Here is a 27,713-nt window from a genome sequence, read left to right on the forward strand (position 1 = left end):
AATTTTTCAAGAAGTGCAAACTTCCTAAATCAACAAAATTAATCTTCTAAAAAAATCTAAAAAAAAATAATAAAAAAAAAATATATTTACAACTAATGATTTAAAATTAATTTATATAAAGCCCACAAATTAAAAAACCCCTTTGTAAAGAGTTATGTGTTGTGAATTTCTAAAACATATTTGATTTTGTATTGTGTTCATTTTGTATTAGTTTACACGTACATTTAAATTAAATCCTTTCTGTTTCCATTAATATTATTTATGTAATTTGTTTTCATTCGAAGTGTTCATTTATCTCATGATTTTCGTTTTTCTTAGTTTTGTTATTTAAAATCTATATTTTTGTATAACAATATACACATAAAAATATCCTAGTTTATTATTTAAGATTTACATACATGTTTATTAAAATAGTTTTTGTAAAAAATATACTTTAGTTTTTACTATTAAGTCTAATTAAGTTCATATGTATATGTATGTATCTTACGAAAAAAAAAAAAAAAAAAAAAAAAAAACAAAATTTAAACAATAAATTTAAAGAAAAACATTTACTTAATCAACAATTTAAACAAGGCAGATTTTATGGAGATTTTTTTTTACGAGGAGGCTTTGCTGCTAATAACTTTGTTAATTCTTTATAAGACTATTAAATATACCATGTTCGAAAATTCGAAGTTATATTCAAATAATTTCAAATTAATAATAAATTTTTATAATTCTCGATTTCAAGCCTGTATTTGGATCAAAACAAAAAAAAAACAAATTATTTTTCTAAGAATATAAAGATATATTTATTTTTATTAAATAAACAAAAATTAACAAAATATATAAAAATATAATGCAAGTCGTTAAAGAAAAGAATCTCATAACAGTAACAAAGTCTCTAGTATTATACGGCAAATAGGAATGAAAATATATAGAATAATTCTCTAATTTTGACTAAAACTTAAACTAAACTAACAATAATATAAAATACTAAAGGTAAAACTAAATTATCTACTTGATCTGTATGGGCCTCTATGAGACATGTTATAATGGTGGCTAATATTAAATTTAAACATTGTACTGATGTTAGGGTCAACAAATCGAATAGACATAAAATGACTATTGGTACTAATACGGCTACAATATAGGCAATAGAACCCTCAAATGTACGAGAACTATCTGAAAATATATAATGGGATACAAATTATTTTTTAATCTTTAGTTTTTTATATAAACTTCTACTTACTTTTCCATTTAGTATTACCATATTTGGAGCCTATCACACTGGCCGCTGTATCACCAAAGCCAATTGTTAAAATACCAGCTAATAAAGGTAACAATTTTGGATTCAATCCGTTATCATTTTGAAAACAAGGACAGGGTTGTAACCACATGGGTATGGAACAACCGATCAATAAACAAAATGGAGTAAATGCTATTACACCAGCATCCTTTTCATCGGCAAATGAATGAAAAGCAGTTTCTAAAATATTGGCAAATGGAGGCATCTTTAATATCCTTAATAAATCAAATATGGCCATAAGAGCTAAAGCTACACCTGAGGCAATATAAAGAAATGCACATTCATAGAGAAGACCTGGTATATAGACCAGTACCACTAGTAAATGAAACACTTTTCGAACACGAGTCGAAGCCTGTTTGGTGCTACGGCGCAATTGCCAGCTAATAACAAATACTGTTGCAGCTACCAGACTCAAATAGAAGATAATTATGTAAAGCTGTTAAAATGATAATTAGTTAAAAAAAATTAATGTTTCTTGTAAATAAAAAGAATCTTACCCTTTTAGAATCTCTAAATATAAATTTTAACACAAAAACTATAGGTAAAGGCTTAGTCACTGGGGACAAGGTAGCTCCTAGTACAAAAATACCCACTAGTGGATAAAACAGCAACGGTTTACGTAAAGTTTTAAAAACTGCCAATAAAATACTAACAAGCAAAAGCCAAAGTAAAGCAAACTGAAAATATACAAAAATACAAATTACCAACATAATTTGGTCATAAAACAACCCAACTACTCACCATCATGATAACATTTAAATTAGCCAAATCACCAAAAATATCAGAAGCCTTCTCACACACCATGCCATTCAATAACAGCGCACAGTTGACTACAAAGAGTAAAACACCTTGCACCAGTATAGAAGCTTCACCATAAGTAAAACTCATTGGCATATAACGCATCACTAGGATATAACATCTTTGATAGAATATGGTAGCAGCTAAAGTCCATAAAAGTGACCATACCCATGATTCATTTAAAAATACTTTAAATAAAGCAGTGCCACACATAAAGGGTATAAAAACAATCAACCATTTGTAAAGTTTGGCTTGTAGATTGAGATAAACAAAAAAACTTAGAGTTTGTATACACAACGCCACCGATATAATTGTTATAATTTTGTACTTTATGGGCATATCAGGACATTGTGTTTGATTTCTAATTGTAGTGCAGTAACTAACGACTAAGGCTAGGGGTAAAAGGCAACATAGCCAGTATCCGGGTGATGCTCGGGGTCTGCAAAAAGAAAGAATACATAGATGATAAATAGATACAGATAGATAGGTAGATAGATAGATAGTTAGATAGATAGATACATAGATAGATAAATAGGTAGATAGACAGATAGATAGATAGATAGATAGATAGATAGATAGATAGATAGATAGATAGATAGATAGATAGATAGATAGATAGATAGATAGATAGATAGATAGATAGATAGATAGATAGGTAGATAGATAGATAGATAAATAGATAGATAGATAGATAGATAGATAGATAGATAGATCATAGAATCAGCGATACAAACATAAAAATTTTGTTATACATAATGTAGAATACCTACAGTTCCTCGCAATTTAAAATTATCGCTTCCAAATTTGATACATGCAACATTTGAAATGTATATGTAATTTGGTTTTTATTTAAACAAATATTTTTTTTCTTTTAAAGTTTACGCTGTGGTACTTGTTTCTAAACATCATGGTCTTATCAGCTCTATAACATTTGACTTTATACACACAATTACGTGTTTAATGCTTTAAATAGATTTCTTAAGGCTATTATGACTCCACACTTTGGCAAAGTCCAATAACATAACAACAACTACACACACCCTGATAACACAAATTATAAATCTCACCTGGAAACGATGTCATTGTATTTCTGATGACCAATACCACACATACGTGCATGCAATCTTTTAAGTTGAGCATCTTCATCACTGCTGCTCGTATCGGTACTGTAGTTACTACTTCCCTCACTGCGACGACTTCTCATGTTTTATTATGTTTATATTTTATTTAATTAAATTTTTATTTACTTTATGCAAAAGATATTTTTGTATTATAAATAATTATTGATTCACTCAAAGGTTTCAGTCGTAACAACAACTGCAGTACCAGACTTTTACATTTGCTTGTGGAAATTTGTTTAGTTTAGGTTTCTGTCATTTAACAATTTGTTTAAACTACTGCTATTGGTGGTTGGGATTTCTTAAGTTTTCCTTGATTTTCATTTAAGTTGCAGCAGCTGTGTTGCAATCATACAGGTTTGTTGTTATTATTTTTGTTTTGTTGTTTGAATGCCTACTTCTTCCGACTTGTTTCGGTTGCACTTATTGTTCATGTTGTTTTATGACGATTGTTGTTGATTTTCTTTTAAATCCATTTTTTTTTAAAAATTTTGTTTTCGACTCGGAGCTGTTTTGTCCCCATCGAGGCGAATTTACACAAGTTGTTGTCAATGAATCAGCTGATTATTTTTTCTGGTTTGTCGTTATCTGCCAAAGTTTGTTTATGTTTACATTTTGCTTGTACTAGAAAATTTCCGTTAGATTTAAACGTTTTTAATAATGTGAAATAATTTAGTTAACTTTATATTAATTTAAATACCCAATGAACCTAAAAATAGTATGACAACGTAAACTGTGGTACTTTTCTATGGAGATTTTGATAGAACCAAATTGGGAATCAAATTTTATATGGACGTAGCCCAAGTATTCGAGTTTATATTTTGAAATCAAATGCTTCAGAGTCGGCATTATGAGAATTCAAAATAGTGTACATTTTTTTTTACTCTAAAACTGAAATTGCTAGGTTTGTTCGGAGAGAGCCTTTAATCCTCCTCCAGTTTAATTTGACATAACTTCAATTAGGAAAGAAAAACGAAAGCACGCAATTAATGCAAACAACGCATAACTTGGAAACTGTTATACGGAGTAATACACTCGATTGATGCGAGTGAGACGCATTTCGGTCGAAAAGTTGTCAACAAACACAAGCCTGACCGTCCTTTTAAAATAATGGCGGCGACGCGAAAGTTGTTCCCCAACTCAGGATTACAACTGATATTTACCATCCAATTGCAAAAATGTTTATATATTGATCTCTTTTTCTGATTAATAAAACAACAAGTTTGCATCACTGTATTAGAATTCACAGTAACACATTTAAACTCAACAAAAACAGAGTTGTTCTATAAAACATACAGGGTTCGAGTTGTATATTAAATTGAAATGCGGGGAATGGAATGTATCATAAAATAGCAATAAATTTCCTTTAATAAATAATATAGCAATTACAAGATGCAATATATAGCAAAATATAGCTTTCCCTCAGCCAAAATTTCCTTAAAATTACCAATATACAAAAACTCAAAAGTTGTTGGAAGGAAAGTTTGAAAAATAATTTTTCATATTAATATGGATACTTTTTTCATTTTATTGAATATAACAAATTGTTTTTTAATAAGGTTATTCTTGTATTAAAGTGACATTTTTAAATTGTATGTATATTTTTATTTTAGTTATGTATGCATGTTATTATACCAATTAAAAAATAATGCTTAATGAGAGATGAATTTATGTATTTTTTTATTTTTATTTAACAATATTAAGAATGAATAAATTCGATTGCAAAGAAAACCCATTGATTGTGTAATAGTTTTTTTTCTTAATTGTCAGTATATAAAATGTATTTGTTTTCCTATTAATTACAAACGGGATTAACAGTTTCATGTTTAATATTATGCTAAAGAAAATGGTTTCGTAAAAGTTTTTAAAAATATATGTAGGTATGTATATATTTTTTTATATTGTTGTGAAGCCGATGCATCAGAAACATTTCTAAAAACTAGAGTTTTATCAATTTTTTGAAGTAATTCTCTTCATAAATTTCCAAAATTTATTTTTAGAATAGCCAAAATATTTAAAATTCTTACAAATTTGTCAAAACTATATAAAATATTGCTGATTATCAAAGTTGTCAAACGAAGGAAATTTGGATTCATGTTATGTATTCTATTTAGAATTAACTAAATCAAATGGCTAAAAATTTTGGCATTCTGGTTTTAGAATTTCTATATTACATCAAATTTTACGGATATCGTGTTCTAAAACTTTAGTTTTTGGGCCATATTTGAATACTTTAAAATCTCTTTTTTTAAACCTTCATTTTTTCAGATATCTTAACCCAAAGCTTATTGCTTTTAAGCCATAACATGAGAAAAACTGCGTGGTTTATTCTGTAATCCATAGCAAATATTTTCGTATTTGTATGTTGAATACATTGTGCTTCGAAAGCTTTTTCATTCAAATCGAATTACAAAGTAACGCGTTCCCACGACAATTGGATCTTCGATCCGGAACGACCCGAGTCATACTCGGCCAAAGATTGTCAACCCAGCGACAGCTGTATCAACCGGAAGTTTTTCCCCAGGAAAGAACTATCGGCCACGGTCGAACTGTTACAACAACACAACAATGTAACGCCCCTGATTTTTTACTACCTTTCCCATTTAATTTACGGCAGACTTGTATGTCCAAATTTGTCATAATTTTACAATTAAAAATTATATAATTGTTAAATTTTTGGCGGTAAAATAAAAGCAGTGTTTACACGACAGCTAGGTTAACCGATGAATGTCGGGTATCTCTAAAAGAGTTGGCGATTTTTTCCACTATAAAGCTAATATAGATCTCTTGACAAAGTAAATGTCAGAGTAACTGTATTGCTGATGAAATCTCCAAGGAATACTGGAAGCATGAAATCAAATCGATGCTATTTTTCTTACAAATTGTAAGGCACCTGTTTAAACTGAACTACATATATGTAATGGATATAATCAGGTGGTTCAGCGAAAAAAACTGCATTATTTCGGTGTCACTTTGGCTTCTAGTCTTTATAGGGTGCAGCTGAGATTGCTGATAACGGAAGGCTGTGCTATTGTCAATAATGCCAGGATATTATACCTATACTATGATTACTTTAGAAGTTTTCATTACGAGAAGGAAGAGGATAATGTGGTCCCTATTCTGTATTTGAATTAGAATCGAAATTTTCTCCGTTTGGCAACTTTGGTATTCTGCATATCGATTCGACTCTCTGCCACATAAACAACAATTTATACCTGGTGCACACTGTGAAACTTTTGTTGAGAAACTTTTGATTTTGTATGTGAGAGAAAGAGATGGTTGATATTTCATTTTCTTCCTCTCACACACAAAAATCAAAAGTTTCCCAAAAAAGTTTCCTAGTTTAAAAACGTAATAGCGATCGAAATGCAGAATACACACAATCATAAAGCATTGAAACGAAATGGAATTGCTTCGTCTTTTTCTTACGATTTAGTTTTTCTGTTGGAATACCTTTTTTTGATCACTGCGTAACTGAATGCGTAAATGTAATCGAAATGCAGAATAGGGGCGATTGTTATGATTCTCCTCTCATAGGTATGGGATAAATGTTAAAAATACTTCGTAAATCTAAGCGGAAGGTTATAGCTTGAAAATAGTTAGAAATACTATAAAGAACTCCTCTGACAACTAGAGTATTACAACGGAACCACAATTAAAGGTTCTAAGGACGGGTTTCTTACTCATCAGTTAAACTAGGCTTAACTTGCTGTTAGATTAAACTCGGAACAAATTTAGGCGGACTTTAAGCTCAGTTAACTTTGTTAGTATTGCCAAGTTTTCACTCAAAAACATAAACAATGAACAGCTGTTTTTTGCAAACAATACTTTTGTAAAATGAAATTTTTTGGAAAAATTTTAAACATTTAAAACAATAATAAATAAGACAAAACAAATCAGAAAAGTGCAATTTTTTTTAAAATATTAAGTTTTTGTTCTTCCGAAATCATTGTTTTACTGTTTTTGCTAATTGTGTTTTCTCAATTATAACACTGTTAAACTAAGATAATAACGAACTTTACTGTTTACTAAAAAACAAGAATGTAGATTATCTTTATCTGAAAAACCCGCCCTAAAATGAAAATAGCTTGCAAGTAAAAAGTTTGTAACTGATTTTTGAATCGGTTTCTTACTCATCAGTTAAACTAGGCTTAACTTGCTGTTAGATTAAACTCGGAACAAATTTAGGCGGACTTTAACCGATGATTGTGTTTTTCAGTTTTAGATTTAAGCTCAGTTCACTTTGTTAGTATTGCCAAGTTTTCACTCAAAAACATAAACAATGAACAGTTGTTTTTTACAAACAAAACTTTTGTAAAATGAAAAATTTTGGAAAAATATTAAATAAACATTTAAAACAATAATTAGTAAAACAAGTCAGAAAATTGCAATTTACTTAAAATATTAAGTTTTTGTTCTTCCGAAAACATTGTTAATTGAGTTTTCTCATTTATAACTTGAGTTTAATTGGCCTATTATACTTAGTTAAACTAAGATAATAAGTAACTTTACTGATAACTGAAAAACACGAAACATATATTAAACCAGGTTTAACCAAAGAATGAAGATTATCTTTATCAGAAAAACTCGCCCTAAGTAAGCTGCTCAATTGAGTTATAATAGTATATAAGTTAAAAATTTGTAACAGATTTTTGAATACAACTGGTGAAAGTTCTAGTTCGAATAACTTGCATTAATTGGAATTAGTTGAACCATTCCATAACTTACACTGAACAAAAAAGTACCAAAATGACATGATAAAAGTGAATGAAACTGCAAATCCCTTCAATTATTATTGGTAATTTTATCATCATCATTATTATTACTATTATTGTTATCATTAGTTTTAAAAATTGTTATTTGTTATTCTTGAATTGTCATCGTATATAGTAAGTTAAGTTTACCTACGGTAAATATAATTGAAATAGATTTGTTTGTATGCGTGTGTGTGTATTTGTTTCTTTTTTTTCATATGTATAAAAAAGAAATAAAATATTATTGCGAGTTTATTGTTATAATTTTTTGTTTAGCTTATTATTTCATTAATTTTATTTGTTTCTTTTGTTTTTTTTATTAAAACATAAACAAGCACTTGTTGAAGTTAAGAATAAGAGAAATTAAAACAAGAAGCAATAAAAAATTATAAGAATAATTAGTTTTATTTTAAAATAAACATAAACTGAAATTGTTATTAAAAAAATAAAAATAAAATAAAAAATTGTGTTTTTTTTGCATTAAAAAATTGTATATATAATTAAATAATAATTAAAAAATATATTTATATGTATGTATATAATTAAAGAACAGGGGGAGAAGGATAAACTAGGAGAGTATAAGTAGAAAGAAAAATGGTGAAGAAAAAAAAAAGAAAGAGCATGATTTGAAATTGTTATTTAAATAATTTGCATTATTTAAGACAATACAAAAAACAAATGTTTTTATTTTTTTTTCAAATTATATATTAATCATTTGAGGTGGAGTTTTGAATTTTTTAAATCTGATTATTAAATTAAGAAAAAATAAAAGCCAATGTATATTTTTCCAATTAAAAGATTCACTTATTTACAACATGCTCACAATTAAGAACATTCATTCGTCTGATAAACGAATGTTTTATTAAGTTATAAAGAAAGAAGAATTTAGACAAAGAACGCGTTTCACATGAAAAACATAATTAAAAAAAAATGTTCTTTCCTTTTTCTTTTAATTTATGTATAAATGCATTTTTTCCAATACTTTTTTTATTTGCTTTTTTATATATTTTTTATAAAAATTTTATTTTTTTATATAATTTTAATATTATTAATTTTAAGTAGTTAATAATAATAATAATAATAATTAATATTTTTGTAGGTATTTAAAGGGTAGTAGGGGATAATAATAAGGTTTTTTATTTGTTTGGGGAGTGCATGGTGGGGATAAATTGGAATCAAAAGGAAGAATATCTAGTTGTAGTAGTAAGAAACAATAGATCATTTAATTTATTATTATTTGTTTGTTTTTTTTTTTCTTTTCGTATTTTTACGTTTCTTCATTATTTTCTTTTTTTTTTGTTTGTTTTTTACAAAGATCATGTTTTAATTTAATTGTTGTGTTTACTTTTTTAGCTGTGTTTTTGTTGTTGTAGAAAATAAGTAAATTTTATAAAAAAATTAACAGAAATTAATGTAAAAAACTTTTTTGCTTTCTTTTTTCACTTAATTTGAAAAAATAATAATAATAATTTTTAAATTTTAGAATTTAATTTCCAGAATCTTCGCCATCTAATGATTCATCCTGTACTGAAGAACTGTCATCGCCTCGCTTTGAGGAGGGTGTTCCGGTAAGACGGCTCGAACTTAGACCCATGCCGCCGGTGCGTCTGAAATAAATAAATTGAAAATAAATAAATCAGTTCTAGTTGAATACATTTAATTTGGATTTTTAAAACATGCAATTGTTAGTCAAACGATTTGGTGGTAAGTTTACGTAACAGTACACAAGGACTAGTGTTTTATTACGAATTTGACGAAGTCGGTAAGTAAGTAAGTAAGAAATTAAGTAAGTAAGTAAGTAAGTAAGTTCTGGTCGTCGTTAAATCTAGAATCTGTGAAAGTTATACGGGGGTTCCACTAACTTAGGAGTTCACTCTGAATAACTATGAGTTCTTAAGAAAACTTGGTCCTTGCCTCAATGGTACTTTACTAGTTCAAAAGAACGCAAACAACTTCAACTTAATACAATGTATTCATTTAAGGAATAAGCTAAATGATATATCGGAAATATCGAAAATTCGTATATCCCATCAAAACTGGTTCCAATCTTAAAAAAAAGACTAAAATAATAACATTCCGAACTATTCAAAACAGGACGCATTTGTTCGCTAAAGCTATTAAATAAAGAACAAAAATATTGTGGGTCACATTTGATAGCCCCTGTACTTCCTCAGCTCACACTACTGCAATCGCGCACAAGTTGCGAAGTAGAAACAAGGTCCTTAAAGCGTTAGCCGGCAGCACTTGGGGTATGGATAAAGAAACCATGTTGGCTACATATTAAATGATTGGTCGGTCAGTGGTTAATTATGCTGCTCCAGTGTTGTCACCTTCGATCAGTGATACCCATGGAGAAACATTCAAAGCTGCCAAAAAGCCGCCCTAAGGACTGTAACGGACTGCCTACAAATTACCTCGGAACATCCCCTGCACGAGGAAAGGAAGGTCTTCCCAATCAAGGAATATAATGTCATGTTGACCAAACAGTTCCTCAAAGGATGTCATAGAAGGAGTCATCCCAATTTTAACATCACACAGTTGGATACTCCCCCTACTTCACTCTGTCCAATGAATTTATAGACGCATCTAGTTGAAGTTGCCCAATTTTTAGGCCTGGACATTGACGTTGAACCCTCCAATTAGATTTTTGTATAGTTTTAGTTGTAACAACAACAATTATCATCTCAATAATGCCATCCAAAAAAAAACACTTCCAAAGTGATAATTTCGAATAATAACCATTGGCTTCAACGCCAAAATATAACGAGTACACACGCTCTAAAATTAGTTGTTGAACCAATACAAATGTTCACATAAACTTTAAGAAGATATTTTTTATAGCATCTCCCTTCAAAAGTTTTAAATATAAAATAAAATATGCAGGGTAACAAAAAAGGGGTAAATTATTTGATAACTGGGAAAAGTGGACGTGCAAACAAACTTGTAAATAAATATAAAAAACACTAGGGAAAACGTGCAAAAATAAATGAAAATTCAAACTAATGTCTTAATAGGAGAGAATCTGAAGGATAGTAAATATAAAACAAGATAGTTCGAAGGACTAGGTGTGGGTTTGTAAAAACGAAAAAAAAATCCTATTTAAATAAAAAGTTAAAACTTACACAGTATAAAAAAACTAAAAAACGGACGATAATTATATAAGACAAATAAGTTTATGTATTATGTTGACACGAAACTTAACAAATATGTATTGTGTGTGTTGTTTTCTTTTTGATTTTGATTGTTAAGTTAAACATTTATAAAAGACATTTTGTTTCTACTACTAGACACACACACACACTGTTTATTGTATACCCTCACAATTCATTATAAGAGTTGGATCCTTTTTGGGTGAATAAGCCTTAGCCTTTTCAGTTTCGGCGACTTGTATTGACCTATTATTCATTATTATTACGAATTTATTTAAAAAAAAAAAATAATTGCATATTTTTATAGAGAAAAAAACAGAAAACCTTTAAATTATTAAAAACTTACCTTAATTTTGTTTTGAGGGAATTAATTTCACGATTCATAGCTTCTTGGCTTTCGATCATATCCTCACATTCACGTTGATATTTACGTTTTTGGGTCTTTTCCTTTTGTAGCTCTTCTTCTGTTTCGTCCAGGTTACGTTTAAGTAATTTCATGCGACTATTAAGCTGTTAAGTAAAGAAATAACTTGATATTCAAATCCATTAAGTATTTGGATTACTTTGTTACTTACTTTATCTATTTGCTCTTTGTATTGATCGGCATGTCGGCGTTCATCTTCAATGTTCAAGCCCAATTCCTTGATTTTCTTCTCCATTTTGCGGTTGGCTTTCTGTTGCAATAGACGTTCTTTACCCTCGTTGTCGAGCTGTTCTTCCAGATTGGCAATCTTGGCTTCGAGTGTGGCAATAGTGGCCTTGATTTTGGTTCTTTGCGCTGTTTCGATTTCGGCCAGTTTTGCTTTCAGTTCCTTGTTTTGTCTTTCCAAGAGAGCTCTTGTGTTCTCGTTCTTTTGCGCATTGGACTTTTCTGTAGCCAATTCTGTGGACAATTGTTCGTTCAACAATTGAGCCTTGCGACTACGATCGAGTAGTATTTCGGAGTTGGATTGTTCCTCTTCGAGTTCTTCTTCCAATGAGGCAATGCGGGCTTCTAAACGACGCTTCTCGTCAATCATAAGTGTTCCCTTACTGGCGTTGGCAGCCATTTCTTCGGCCAACTCATCACGTTCTGTTTCGGCGGCACGACGCGCTCTCTCCGAACTGGCCAAATCTTCTGTAAGTTGCATAACTTCAGCTTCGAGGGCTTTTACTTTACGTTCAGCCTCTTTGCTGAGAGCTTGCAGTTCCTCCTTGGCGGCCTTGGCTTCTTCGGCCTCGCGTAGGGCATCCTTAACCTGCACTTGCAATTTCTTGGCATGCTTGAGGGCGTCTTCTTTCACCTTGTTGTGCATTTCCATTGTGGTTTCCAGTTCTTTAAGATCACCTTCAAGTTTCTTTTTGGCAGCTACGGCGGCTGTACGCTGTTTGCGTTCTTCATCCAATTCAGCCTCAAGGTCGCGCAGTTGTTTAACCAGTCCACGACGTTTCTCTTCGGCTTGTTCTTCCTTGGCTTGCAGATCGCGTTCGAATTGGGAACGCAAGGCTTGCATATTAACTTCTAAACGCAATTTGGCATCTTCGGTCAATTGAAGATCATCTTCCAGTTCTTCATTTTGTGCTTTAAGTTCAGCCAATTGGGATTCCAAGGCTCGTTTAGCCTTCTCCAATTCGTGCACATTCTTATCAGCGGTACCTTGTGTATTGGCCAGATCGTCCAATTCATTTTGAAGTGCCTTGCGTTTGGCTTCCATATCTTCGATTTTGTCGTAGGCTTCATCCAATTCACGGCTCAATGAAAGCACCTTTGTTTCCTTTTCGCGAGCTTCGCGCTCGGCCGTATCACGTTCTTGAGCATATTGTTCTGAAATTGATTTCTCTTCGGCCAATATTTTATCAAAGTTCTTTTGTTTCTTCTCCAATTCAAGCACCTGTATTTGGAAAATTTGCCATGTAGTTAGAGAAATTTATTAAAACAAATGCATTCTTACCTTTGTGCGTTGTGCTTCCAATTCAATGGTGGCATCTTCCAATTCGGATTGAATCTTCTTTTTACTCTTGTCCAAACGATCATTTTGAGCCTGCAATTCCTTGACTTGTCTCTCCAAATCCTCAATGCTCTTGTTCAGACGTTTCTTGCCCTCTTCCAATTCCTTAACCATGTCGGAATCTTCTTCGGCCTTCTTTTTGATGTCTTGCATGGTAGCCGTCAGCTCGGCCAATTTGCGTTCGTAGTTCTTTTTTGTTTCTTCATCTTCTTCGAGCTGTTCCTGCAGCGCTTCTTTCTCAGACTCAAGTTGACGCAACTTCGAACTTAGCGATAATTTCTGGCGGGTTTCTTCTTCGAGTAACTGTTGTGTTTCGGCAAGTTGGGATTCCATATTGCTGGCTGATTTGACGGCGGCAGATGCTTTCAGTTCAGCTTCTTCCAATTGATTCGTTACGTACTCAGCTTCCTGTTGAAGTTTTGTGCATTTCTCTTGCAATTCCGAACGGGCACGTTCTACTTCAGCCAATTTCACCTGTAACAATGAGTTTGATTGATGATGAATTTCTATTTCAATTTCTATCTCAACACAAATGCTACGAGTACAAACAGCTAACATACTACTCTACTCTGCACTCAACTACTCAGAACAGAATCAATCACAAATCAATCACATATCGACATAATAAGACGAATGGATCTTCTAATAAAATTAATATTTATTAGATTTAACTCATTGACTTAATGGTTCTCATTACATCGTATAGCGATGGTGGTTGTGTTGGTGGGAGAATGGAGAGTATTACTTCTAAAAGTAGTTGGAAACCACAAAAACCTTTTACGTTTCAAATGAAGCGTATATATTTATGATTGTATAATATTTGCGTCTGTACTCTAGTGCATTCATAAAATATATTGTTTGTTTTCATTCATTGAAGGAGATTTTGCGGTCGCAGCTTATAAACCGCAATAGCCTATGTGTCGGACAACTTTATTGAATGAGAATTTAGACATATGTATATAATTTACCTGTAATTCGGCAATTTGAGATTCGGCTTGTTTACGACGGCGATCGTTTTCTTGGCGGGAACTATTAACACTACGCAATTCGGTAGCCAAATCGGCATTTTCGGCTTCCAAAGTACTCTTAGCCTTTTCCAGTACAGCTTTAGCTTTACGAAGACTCTCCAATTGCTCATTGATGCCATTTAATTCCTGGACATGTTTATGTCTCATCTCAGCTATGTTCGATTCGTGATTGACAGTCTCTTCCTCTAGAGATTTTTTGAGGGAAGCTAATTCCTGTTCACGTTTAGAACGCAATTCTTGTTGGGCTGTAAAAAATAAATATAATTATTTAGAAAAAGTGTTAAAAAAATAAATACTAGTTATTACCTGCGGTTGTGTCTAAAGAATCTAAAAGCTCATTTTTAAGTGCCTCCAATTCTTCTCCTAAATCACGTCTTATCTTTTCAGCCTTAGCTCTGGCAGCCTTTTCGGCCTCCAAATCTTCTTGCAACTCGGCCAATTGTGATTCAATTTCCCGTTGAGCTTTTTGGGCCGCAGCTTTAGATGCTGATTCTTCATCAATACGCATGAGGGTTTGAGTAAGTTCTTCTTCGCGTTTCGCTAATTGTACCTGCAGTTCTTCGACTTGTGTACGTCGCTCATTGAGTTGCTCTTTAAGATCTGCCATTTCAGTTTCGATTTTACGTTTGGTACGATCGGATTCTTGTCTTTGCTGCTGGTCTTTGTGCAGTCTTTCTTCTAATTCAGCTATGGTGGCTTCGTGTTTGGCCTTTAGTTTGGCCAAATGCTTGGCTTTTTCTTCTTCTTCAGCCAAGGTTTGTGAAAGGTCATTGGCTCGTTCCTCCAGCAATTTCTTCTCCTTAATCAGTTTCTGATTTTGATCTTCGGTGAGGGCCAGTTCTTCTTCGTATTTTTTAATTTTGCCATCAAGTTGCACCTTTTCCAATTGTAGTTTTTGCCGAGCCGCTTCCTCCTCTTCCAATTGTTCCTCCAGGTCTTGAATGTTCAATTCAAGTTTCTTCTTCTCTACACCCAAAGACAATACACGCTCTTCCTCTTCTTCGATACGTGTTTCTAATTCTTGCATCATATCTTCCAATTCCTGTTTGCGAGCCATCAGTCTGGAACGCGACTCTTCCGCTTCAGCACAAAGTTCTATTTCAGCTTGCAACTGTTCGGCCAATGAGGTCTTCTCCTCCAACGCCTGTTGGTACTTGCGCTCAAACTCTTGGGTACTCTTTGCGAGACTGTCAAGTTTTTCGCGCACTTGCTTAAGCTCATCTTCCTTTTGAACGAGCTTTTCTTCTTGCTTCGTCACCTCGAGCAGAGGCTTAACTTTTGTGTACAAACGCCACCACTGCCAATTCCGTAACTTCAAATAGGCAGCACAATTACGCTGAATAATACGAATGGCATTCAATTGTTGCAAACGCTTTTGATAGTTACGTCTGGCCAAGAAACCACGACAGAAAGCTTGGAAGTTTACAATAAGATCGGTGATCTTGTAATCGCGTTCTTCTTCGAGATGAGCTAAAACACCAGCGCGGAAGAAGATCTTCGACTGACCGACACGGAACAGATTCGAGTCGAGTTCCAGAGCTGCAATCATTTTCTCGCAAGCCTTCTTGCCATCCATGAAGCCTTTCGGTATGACGTTGGGTGTAAGCAATTCGTAGCGTTGACGGAACTCTTGGAATGGAATTCGGTTGGGGAAGCCCTGGCGACAAATACGAATACCTTCGAGCACACCATTACAACGCAACTGGTCGAGGACCAGAGGGGCATCAATCTTGCCAGCACGTTTCTCATGATTCGGTATGATACAACGCACAAAGTTTGGATTGGTGTTGCGCAAAGTGTCCATAAGTTTAGCCAATTGCTCCTTGTACAAATGCGATACCGTACGGAACATACCCTTGCGGGTACGAGCTCCGAACTGGGTATCGGTAAGAGCTTGATGAGCCATGCCAACAATTTCGGCATCTTTCCAAATGTTGACCACAAATGGATCTTGTGAGTTCTGTAGCAGAGAAACAATGTTTTCATTTAGCGGATCCATATTCTTCATCAACCACTTGGCAGCAGAATAATCCACTTTGCCGGCGTAGTGTACAATAGCAAAGTCGGCTACACCACGGAAATCTGTTTTCATGAATTTCGGATGCATTGAATGGGCTGACACCAATTTCTCGACGAAAGTCTTATCGGTGGCCTTGGGGAACCAACACTCCTCATCCAATAGAGCCATAATACCACCAGGTTTATCAATCAAATCGATTGTCGGCTGCAGATCCAAACCGAAATCAATGAATTTCCACTCAATACCTTCTCTCTGATATTCCTCCTGTTCCAAAATGAACATGGTGTGATTGAAAAGTTGTTGCAACTTTTCGTTCGTATAATTGATGCACAGCTGTTCGAATGAGTTCAACTCGAAAATTTCGAAACCAGCCATATCGAGAATACCAATAAACGAGGCACCCTGACGTTTAGTACGATCCAAAGAACGATTAATACGATTCACTAACCATTTGAACATGCGTTCGTAGCACGCCTTAGCAATTGCTTCCACAGCGAATTCGACCTGCTCCTTGGTCTGGGCCTTCGTAACGAAATCACGACCCACCTTAATGCGAGGCGTTAAGAAAGCACGGGTCATATCGGTAACACTCAAACCCAAAAGATGAGCAATCTTCTGAGCCACCGTATTGTCAGGCAACGTAGCCTGATCGTTGTTGCGTTCCTGACGGAATTTCATACAGCCAAACAGCAGCACTGCACTCACAATGCGGAAAATCGAATTGAAGTCATCGGCGGTCATGCCCATAATGTTCATCGATTTAACGGTCGCTTGAAATTCGGCAAAATCATCGACACCGGGTACGGGCAGACTGCCGTTAGAAAGGAATGGATATGTTTTAATATCATCTAAGATGAATTTTTCACGTTGTTCAGGCGTAGCGCCAGCGAGTAATTGATAGAATATATGGAATGTTCTTTCGTCTTTGGCTTGACGAATGGCACGAGATTTTTCGAGTAAATATGTTTCAATGTTGGCACCCGAAATATAACCAGAAGCATCAAAATTAATGCGTATAAATTTACCCTAAAGATAAAGATAAATAATATATAGTATGATGTTGTAAAATTAATAAGTTTCATGGAGATTTTAGTTTCGAGTTTTATATTTAACTTACAAAACGTGATGAGTTGTCGTTCTTCACGGTCTTGGCATTACCGAAGGCTTCTAAAATTGGATTGGCTTGCAAAAGTTGTTGCTCCAATTCGCCCTAAATGATTGATTAAAAGAAAATTTAAATTATGAGTTATTTATTAATGAAATTTAAGCAATTTCTTATATTAATTTTAGTTTTAAAACTGTTTTTTTTTAGAAAAAAAGCTAAAACGACAAAAAACTAAATATGCAAAATAAAATTAACTACAAAAAGCAAATTAAGAATTATTTTATTGTTATTTTTTTATAAATACATATTATGGTTAGTTAATTACTTTTATTTTACAATATATTACATACAGAATGTTGAAAGAAAACAAAATTAATTTAAATACACAACAATTTTTAGTATAATGATTTTGTTTATTTTGTTTATTTTTTTGTGGAATTTTGATTAATACCTTGTGAAATACTGACCGGCTTCCGGTATTTTCTGTTAATTTTGCATTTTCTATATCATGACAATGATTTTTTAAACATTCTGTTTCTGACATACCATGGACATTGCATTGAATTTTTAAGTTTTTCTTAACATTTACTTGCAAATTCTGAAATCAATTTTTAGTTAAAGCATAATACATATAGTTTTATTTTTATTAAATGACAATGATGATAATGATGTGGGTGATAATTATTTTTAATATGTATATAAATGGTATGTTGTAATGGATAATTATTTTGAGTTCAATTTAAAATATATATAAGTAAATAATTTAGAAAAGATAATCCCTTAAGCGTTGTTTATATTTGGATTAAATGTAGTTGATAAGTATTAATAGTTATATATTAAGATAAAATGTCTATAAGTTATGAAATAGGAAAAACTGATATGTTTCTGATTCCTATTGTAAAGTGTAGGAAATTGTATCTAGACTATGGTTATAGTCTTTGAATTAATCTATTTATTAGACTCTGGACTATGATAAGACCAAGCAATATATTGGTCTATAAGCTTTACGATCTACTAACAAATGAATTGAATAGTCTGTGAACTAGTCTATTAAATAATCTATTGCTCATACTATTTATTAGTCTATGAATTAATCTATTGACAACTCTGTGGACTAGTCAGAGGTTCAGTCTATTAGCATGTTTACTGATTAGTCTATGAACTAGCCTATGGATAGTATTTCGTATACTCTGTCTAGTCTTTTAACTAATTAAGTAATTGAATATGAGTTAGACTATAGACAAGTTTATAAATTAGTCTATTGAATAGTCGATGAACCGGTCTTTGGACTAGTCCATTGACTAGTCCATATAGTCAGCTTCTTGACTCGTTTATTGGCTAGTTTATGAATTAGTCTAATGACTTTTCTGTTGTCTAGCAAATTGATTAGTCAGTTAACTAACAATTGACAAGTAAGTGGATTAGTTTAATGACTAGTCAGTGAACTAGTCTATTAGTAAACTAATCTATTGACTAGTCAGTGGATTAGTCAATTGAATAGGCAGTGAATTACTATATTGACTTTTCAGAGGCTAGTCTGTTGTCCAGTCTTTAGACTAGTTTATTGACTAGACAGTGGGCTAGTCTATAGACAAGATCGTATACTAGTCTGTTGATTGGTCAGTGGACTAGTCTATTGATTAGCTAGTGAACTAGTTGGAAGAGTAGTCAGTAGACTAGTCTGTTGACTAGTCTTTGAAGTAATTAGTATACTAGTCTATTGACTAGAACGTATACTAGTCTATTGATTGTTCAGTGGACTAGTCTATTGATTAGCTAGTGAACTAGTCTATAGATTAGTCAGTCAATTATTGTATTGACTATTTCGAGGACTATTCAGTAGACTAGTCTGTTGACTAGTAATTAGTATACTAGTGGACTAGTGTACTGACTATTCTGTGGACTAATCTTTTGACTACACAGTGTACTCGTCTTTTGACTTTACAGTGGACTAGTCTTTTGACTAGACACTAAAATGGTATATTGACAAGTAAGTAAACTATTCTTTAAACAGGTGTTCTATCCTGTTGGCTGGTCGGAAACTTGGCGAACTGATCTTAAGACTAGTCTTTCGCCAGTCTAACGATTAGATTAGACATCAAACTATTTCATAGACTAGAGAACAGAATTAATCAATAAACTAGTCCATAGACTTCTTAATAGATTTTGCTATAGACCAGACAATAGACTACATTATTGAATAGTGTATGAACTAATATAGCAAATATTTGTAGTCAATATAAAAAAGTACTTAATATGTCGCTTATGTTGACCAAAAGTAGAATAATTTTAAACCTATTTATACTTTATACTTTACAAATAACCGATCAACAGGAGGATTTTTAATATTGAAAATTGAACATATTTTATGTACATACAATATTACAAATAATTGATCTACATAAATTAAATGAAAACCGCAATTAAAAATTTTAATAAAATATGGAAAACAATATAAATGAAAAAAAAAAATATAAAATTATAAACACTAAGAAAAACTCAATAAAAATAAAGTTAAAATAACAATAATAAATTTTGTTGATAATTATGAATTTATAAGTAATGATTTTTATTATTATAAATAATTTAAAATATTACAATATAGAATGTAAATTACTGATACTTTACCGCAAGTGTTCCTGCAGTACTACTCTAGATATTTTGGAAAATTAATGACACAAATGTTTAGCATCGCAAGAAGTTTTGTAATGTTTTTGTGAACAAAAAAAAGCGTAGACAAGACGACAATAAAAGGTTGAATGGTGGTAGAGGTTTACAATTACATTGATTTTTTTATAATTTTAATTTGTTACACACAAAAAATAAAGTGGTATATAAAAAATATAGTTTTTTATTATTAAGGGAGGGGTAATAACAAACGGTATTGATTTTTTTTGAAAAAAAAAAAAACAAATTAAAAAAAGAGTTGCACAATATTTTAATAAAAACCGAGAAAAAAAGACGTAGATGATGTTAGAGTTGATGGTTAAACATATTGATGATGTTGGCAATAGTGAAGGAGTTTGGTGTTGAATAAGATGCACATGGTGAGCAAGATTGATGGCATTATGGTTTTTGGTTTTTTTTAGTTTAATGGATGATAAATAGAATATGAAAAATGCATTAGAATACCGGCATTTGAGAAAATAAAACAAATTAATTCATTTAAAACGGGGCTGTTAACATAAACACAATTTAACAAAAAAAACTAAACTAAAGAAAATTTTTAATTAAAAGCTTTTTTTAAACATAAAATTAAATTAAAAATAAAACCTTTAACCATAAATATAAAAAATAATAAAAAAATCTAAATTTAAATAAAAAGCATTAAAATAAATTACCAAAAATGTTTATAAATTAATAAAATAAAACTTAAAAACAAATAATTTATATGTACAAAACCAGGAAATACTTACAATAATTAAAGCCGGATGTGGTCCCTTTATTGGTGTTTAATTTAAAAAAAAAAAAACATACATATTGGATTTTTAAATTTTTTTTTGATGGTGGATTTTGTTTGAAAAGAATTTCATTTTTTGCAGGAGTTGTTTGTTGTAAAGGTGTTTTTGGTTGGTAAATGGATGATTGTGGAAATGTTGTAATATTTGTTAAAGTGTAAAGTGAATATTTGTACAATTGTATTTACAATTAATAAAAAAGAGGAAAATAAATTATAGCAAATATTTTCAATTTATAATTTTTATTTTGTTTTGTTTTGCAGCAACAACCAAATTATGTTTACAACAACCAAAAAATAAATTTATGTGTACAAAGAAAGTAAAGTAGTTCATAATAATTTTGTTGTTTTTTTTTTTTTTTTGTTTAAGGAGCGTGTTTAAATTTATATTTGCAGAAGTTTACATGAAAATAAATAAAAAAGAAAAAAAAAACATGAATAGAATAAAATTAAAATAATTAAAATAAATAAATAAATAAATCATATAAATAATTACAACAAAAATATAATTAAATAAATACCTACACCAAAATTCAAATTATTTATATAAATTTTATAAATTATTAATTTTTTTAATCTATTTTCATAACTATAAAATTCTATACCTATATTTCTTATCTATTTATTATTTTTCTTCTTTTTAAATTTAAAATTTTAATTTCATAACTTGATGTTATCAAAATGAGTGCAATATGACTTTTGTTGAAATTTGTTTTAATGATTATTTTAAAAATATGCAATAAATTTGCATTCCAGCAAAATTTGCCAAAAGTTAAATATGTTTAATAAAGTGTTTATAAAAGGCAGATAATTATTAACAAAATTAAGTGCAAAAATTTAAAGTGGTAAAGAAACAAGTTTAAAGATAAAGTAGTTACAGTAAGTTACACTTTAGTTCACCGAATATAAATTTAAATAATATCTTCTTCGTAGGATTTTACGCCGCGAGAGCCGAGGAATTTATATCGTGCTCGATCGATTCTATTTTCTTCTCATCCTCGCATCACCTACAAAAGTCCGTTATATTACTGACCCACTTATTGGCAAATACCCTAACTGATCAATGCATAGTTAGAATCCCTGTAAGAATTCTTAGACAGCATCTATCCATTTCTATAGGTATTTTGGTAGCATCCATATCAAGTTTTGGCCAAAGGGCCTTTCATACTTTGCAATTCAATCGACTATTTCAAGACTGGTTTATCATGTCACGGATTCTATCAAATATCAGTATATAATAGTGATAAATCGGTGGTTTTACAAACCTTGCCTTGTCATCTATATCAAGATTCAAACCTAATCTAGCTAGTTTGCAGACAACCCCATTACCATGCACATTACAGTGTCCTGGCAACCAAAACAATATAATGACAGTTTCATATATATAATCGCGCGAATGTACCGTGTGACGAGGCAATGCTGTCAGAACAGTTTGACTATCAACATAAATTGTCACCCGGGACGATAAGATTTCGTATCAGTTCCGACGCTTTCCCAAATACTTATGGGACTGGATAGACCCAGTTGTACTATGTGAAAAGACTGAGAAGCTAGAGAGAGGTTGAGAAATTTGCTAATATCCTACAGAATTTCAAGTTAAAATGGCTGGGGAATAGGTTCCATGACTAACTGGAAGAAATTGCTAGATTCAATCCAAACAGTCTACTAGATTTAATCAGGGAATTAGTTAGCTCTTTCGCTACCGCCTAATGTAACCGATGTTTTTTAAGTTATGAATTTAAGAGCACTTAACTCTGTTAGTATTGCCAACCTTTCAGTCAAAAGCATAAAAAAAACAGTTTTTCTTCTTTCGTATTGATTAGTATACTGTTTTTGTTGAATGTGTTTTCTCACCCATAACTTAGGTTTAATGGGCCAATACACTTAGTTAATCTATGAAAATAAATAACGTAACTGATGAAGCACCTTTTACACGAGCACCCAAGTAATATGAACTGTCAAAATTTTTTTGTAGGAGAGTTCTGATGGAATCGTCTAAACCCAACAAGAAAAAATGACGCATTGTGAGAAAATACAGATAGAAAATTTGAAAGTCGAATGGCTCTCTTCATTTTTTTTTTTTGAAATGATTTAAAACCTAATAAAGTCGCATTAGATCAGAGATGTATTTAAACGTAAACACAAATATGAAAAGAAAAACAGCTGATTTCATCATATATGTTTACTGTTTTACACCAATCGTGTAAACATACTGCTTATATTCTACGTTTTGTAAAATAAACTTTTTCATTACACTTTACGTACAAAAAGTGTGATCGTGTGAAGATACGTTTACTGAAAACCTAAACTAGGTTTAAAAAATGAATGTAGATTATATTTATCAGAAAAAACTCCGTCTTAAAAGGTCAACATATAGAGGATAACTATTACGTTCATAATCTCACTGTTATAACCGATATTTCATCCGAATTTTAGTATCTGTTCAGTATTTTAAATTTAGAAATACCAAACTGGCTAGGGCATTATAAAATATTGAAAATTTTAAGTGATCAGAAATCTAGCGGTTGTCTTCATGTCATCTATTTTAATCGAAGAATGTCTGGTATCTCTGATTGAGTAATATTTCTGGATAACTCTTATATGACAACTGTCACTGAAACTGTATAGCTGGCGAACTCGCCAGTAAAGTTGTAAGTAGGAGGGGTTACGAACATTCACTTTACGAACTGCATGTCTCTGTTTCAAATAGAACTATATGAAATGACTTCGAGGTCAACCTGGTCTACAGGTCAAGCTTCCGCTGGAAACCAGATAAGAACGCTGTTATAGTTAATAACGGGACGTATATAATTTAAATTTCAATTGAACATGTGACGTGACGTGACTACCTTCCAAGGCGACGAGGTATTCTACTCTGGGTCTGTGAAAGCTTTATGAGATCAATCTTAAAAACTTAAATTCTGAAACACTTTCTCTATAGGTGTGTGAGCATTTTATTACAAAATTCCATTCTCTCACTGTGTATCGCTAAATCAACTAAGAAAATGATTCTGAATAATGCGAAATTAATAAAAAAATTGATTGACAAAATTCTTGTGAAACTTACTGTACTTTTAATATTAAATAAACGTTAACAAAAAAAGCTTTATAAACGATATTTAACCTATTTAAACAAGCTGTTAAGAAAAAGTTTAAACGCACCTTTTTTAAAATAAAAAAAAACACAATGGAAATTACAAAAAAAGTAAAATTAACCTTAATATTTACAAAAATTCATTAAAAAAAATAAATTGCACTTATATGATTTAAATTTAAAAATCTAAAACTAATTCTGCTGTTAAAAAACTTACTTTCGCCTATAATTATTTAATAGAAAATGGTGTAGGATAAAATATATATTTTTTAAATTTAATATAATAGATAAACAAAGAAAATCGTTTTTTTTTTCAATTTTGAAAACATTAATAAATTGTTTATGTTTTAAAGGTTAGAACATTTAATCAATTAAACAAAAAATGTTTGTTTGTTCGTTTTTTTGCCTTTAAGATAAGATTAATTTTAAGTAGTTTTTCATTCGTAATAATTATTTTTATAGTATTTCTTATCAATTTAATTTTATCGATTCATGTTCAAATAGAAATGAATGTATATCGATCGTTGGGTCGGTCTTTCTTGTTATTATAACGTAATATTATTATAAATGTGACTCATAAGGTCTAAAATTTAGTTTTAAGAAATTTTTGCCCAAGTTAGTGTTTTTTAATTTATTGACACATTTTATATATGGTGTTTATTTATTTTGTTTACAATTTTTTTTTTGTAAAATGCATAAGATACTATTTTTAGTAATCATGATAAAGATAATTAATCGTCACTAATAAATAAACAAATTTAGTAGTGTTTAGTTTAGGCAATTGATTGCCATCAAAACGCAGTTAGTTACTCAGTGTTGTTAAGAGAGCCGGGAGTGCGCACAATATGAATTGTGCACAATTTGAAGGGTTTTAATTTTGTTTACAAGAGAACTAAACTGTTATTATATCTAAATGATATAATGCATAGGAATATGATTCATACAATCTCCTTTAAATATACAATTTTGCTTATGTTTTGAATTTATTTCAAGGGACCTCAAAGTAGTTCTAGAAGGGGTGCAAACAGAGCCACTTCAGTTTTTTTTTTTTCAACTACAACCTTTGAACAAGTGTTGTCGTCATTAATTCCAGAACCTATTCTGCTTAACATTGTTGTAATGACAAAGTACTTTAAAACAGTTTTCAAAGAACTAATTCTCGACAATTTAGTCTAAATCCTGAGCGGTTAAATGACAGATTCCTTAGCGAGATTGTAAAAAAATGCCTTGACTGTTGTCGCTGATTAAGAATACTCAATCTGTATCATAGATTTGATTAGGTGACAACATATAAAGCCAACTTACTTGAATCTATAATTGGACCAGTTGTGATGGCCGAATGGTTTGCTTCTTGATCCAATTTACACAACTTCGCTTCAATGGTAGGTGAAACTTATTATCTAATCTATATTATGAATGTCGATACTAGACAGATCAACTAACTAAGATAAGGACTATGGTGGTCAATCTTAAATCAAAAAGAACGGAATACCAACTAATGCAAAGAGATACGGACTTTGGTGTTCAATTTTAAATTAGAAAGAGTGGAATACACACATACACATAGAACTTGTTCCTCTCCATTTCGAATTCTGTAGAAGACGTTAAATGGAAGATTTAATCTGTGAAATCTTTCAATAGCCCCGGAAATGGCTGCAATGTTGTAGATTGGCCAAATCAGTTGTGATGTGTCAAAAAGATGGTCGTCGTGGCAAACCAAAAATGTGGTACGAATGAACTAATCTATCTTGTGAATGTCAATACAAGAAAGATCTATTAAATAATGCCATACCAATGTCAAAAATCTGAAATTGTCAATCTATGATCTAATAGTTCACTCTTGCTGTCAAACAGGTAGACGTTGATAACTGTCTAATATAAACCATGACCACACAAGTTATATAATCTGTGACAATTTTGTGTAAAAAAGTACGAATGGGATTGTCGCAATATATAATGAATCCATCAAACCTTTTGAAATAATATGGATGGAAAATTTGGCAGTTGTATGGTTCTTTTAATTCTTAAATATGTTTTAAAAAAACAATCAATTCGTATTAGCTCAGGCATGTATTTATACGTAAACACAAAGGAGAAAAGGAAAACAGCTGTTTTCATCATACTTTGCTATTTTTTATAACAATCGTGTAAACACAAAAATTATAAATCATACGACTTTATTATCTTCTTTCTTGTCATGCGAATGGAATTTAATTTTACTTTTTCATTAAAATTTACGTAAAGCGTAATCATGTGTAGGGACCTGTATAGTTTCCCATGAATAAGAGTTGGCATCCCTTAAATAAAAGCAAGATTCAGTTCTATTTATGCTTTTTCATATGAAGTTAAAATGAGACGATACCCGAAGCCTCAAAGTTGTGCACACACCAGATTTCTCTGCCTCTTGGATGCTGTACAAATCATGCGGGTTAAAACATACGTTTCTTCTAAAGTAAGAGATATAAACCTCTTGAAAAGTAAAAAATATTTAACCATCGTGTTATGAAAATCAAAAGCAACCTTTAGAAACTATAAATTAAGTTTCCAACATTTCTCCACTTTTGATAATATAACAGGAAAGAAATTGTATTAAGATTCAGGAAAAGAGATCTTTCAAGTTGTTTTCTTAAAAAAATATAGACAATTTTAAAAATTAATTAAAAAAATTGAAAAATAACTTTCAAAACTAATAAATCATTTACAAGTGAGACTTAAACAAATTAACATTTCAAAATTTTTATCAGTTTTCGGTAAATGCATTTTTAATAAAACTTTTTAGTGCGGAAGTTAAAGAAAATAAATTTCCACTTAAAAATGTAAATTTTCCCAAACACTCAATAGGAAATTGATGAATTGACGAAATAAAAAGAAAACAAATACTAAACTAAAATCTCAATGGGGGGTTTTATTTTAAAATATATTTCAGTTTCTTTTGTTAAAAAAAATATAACGCCGCCACTATGTGATTTAAAAATTATTTTCAATTATTAGACATGATGCCAGGCACACTACTAGTATCATCACAACAGTCATTGTCATTCAACCAAATTGTAACGTCATCGAAAATGTGTGTGTGTGTGTGTCTCATTTTATCAAAAAAAAGAGGGGGAATCGATCTGTAGTATATAAAACATTATTTGTAAATGGTATTAACCCTTGGTTTTTTTGTTTTAATTTTTGTCTGCCAGCCAACAATAACAAGCAAAGAAAAAAAATAGCAATTAGTTTTATTTCCAAATTTATTTCAATAAAAATTTGTCACATTTTAATAAATTGAAATTGTACGTTATTTTTTTGAAGCTTTTAATCTTAATAGAAGAAGTTTAAAAGTAAAAGTATTTGGCCTTTAATTTTTATAACAAATGTTTTTTTTTTTTGAAACAAAATAAAATTCTAGGTCATTTTGTAACAATTAGACATTTGAATCAAACATATATTTTTTGGGTTTAAACAAGGATTAAAGTTTTCATTTATTACATTGCATATTTGTCAAGATTTTCTCTAATATTCGGCTTAGTTGGACAGCCAACCATCTCAGATTACAAACATATTTTTTCGGTTATGGCAATTAAATTTGTATTTTTATTATTTTACCTTATATGGTAGTTATATATACGAGTGCAATATTTATTTATTATTTTTTTTTGTTGTTATTTTTTTATAAAAAAAACCAACAAATGTTTTAAAAAACTGAAAATATATGCCAGGTTTTTTTTTTCGTATTTTATTCTTACAGACACCTTTTGTTGTTGAAAAAAAAAGGTAAAGTGACTCATGTTTGAAATATTTATTTTAGCTTTTGGTATGTCTTGTGAAAACAAATGTCTTTAGTACTTTTTATAATATAAACGAGTACAATATCGTTTATTTTTTCTACTACTGTCAAGATAAGCTACTCCGGCAAAGTCTTAAAA

General features: G+C 30.9%; 3 protein-coding genes across 8 annotated transcripts in view; 1 reads left to right on the plus strand and 2 right to left on the minus strand.

Moving 5' to 3' along the window:
- Position 1, plus strand: part of LOC111675356 (cyclin-dependent kinase 4) — a 24,166-nt gene extending 24,165 nt beyond the window's left edge. For both annotated transcript variants that reach the window (XM_023436108.2, XM_023436109.2), the window contains one exon: position 1. This exon is cut by the window's left edge and continues 204 nt beyond it. The gene's annotated coding sequence lies outside the window, so the exon portion shown is untranslated.
- Positions 2-747: 746 nt separating this feature from the next.
- Positions 748-3,970, minus strand: LOC111675366 (dolichol kinase). The gene is made up of 5 exons (XM_023436120.2): positions 3,154-3,970; positions 2,030-2,525; positions 1,786-1,965; positions 1,232-1,724; positions 748-1,164 (listed from the first exon to the last, which is right to left on the minus strand). The coding sequence occupies exons 1-5, from the start codon at positions 3,288-3,290 to the stop codon at positions 947-949; spliced, it is 1,524 nt and encodes a 507-aa protein (XP_023291888.2). The 5' UTR covers positions 3,291-3,970; the 3' UTR covers positions 748-946.
- Positions 3,971-8,937: 4,967 nt separating this feature from the next.
- LOC111675361 (myosin heavy chain, non-muscle) overlaps positions 8,938-27,713 on the minus strand; it is a 75,637-nt gene continuing 56,861 nt past the window's right edge. Inside the window, exons 5-15 of one of the 5 annotated variants that reach the window (XM_046954947.1) lie at positions 20,665-20,688; positions 19,877-19,900; positions 17,700-17,846; positions 17,261-17,353; positions 14,430-17,169; positions 14,064-14,368; positions 13,039-13,569; positions 11,683-12,978; positions 11,454-11,617; positions 11,280-11,353; positions 8,938-9,565 (exon numbers count right to left, since the gene is read on the minus strand). In XM_046954947.1, coding sequence (XP_046810903.1) covers positions 9,543-9,565; positions 11,280-11,353; positions 11,454-11,617; positions 11,683-12,978; positions 13,039-13,569; positions 14,064-14,368; positions 14,430-17,169; positions 17,261-17,353; positions 17,700-17,846; positions 19,877-19,900; positions 20,665-20,688 — 5,421 coding nt within the window. In that variant the 3' untranslated portion in view covers positions 8,938-9,542. The remainder of the gene's footprint in view (positions 9,566-11,279; positions 11,354-11,453; positions 11,618-11,682; positions 12,979-13,038; positions 13,570-14,063; positions 14,369-14,429; positions 17,170-17,260; positions 17,354-17,699; positions 17,847-19,876; positions 19,901-20,664; positions 20,689-27,713) is intronic. The other 4 variants (XM_023436114.2, XM_046954948.1, XM_023436116.2 and 1 more) reach the window with 4 other exon arrangements.

The sequence above is a fragment of the Lucilia cuprina genome, chromosome 6 (genome assembly GCF_022045245.1).
Source record: "Lucilia cuprina isolate Lc7/37 chromosome 6, ASM2204524v1, whole genome shotgun sequence".
In the NCBI taxonomy this organism is placed as follows: domain Eukaryota; kingdom Metazoa; phylum Arthropoda; class Insecta; order Diptera; family Calliphoridae; genus Lucilia; species Lucilia cuprina.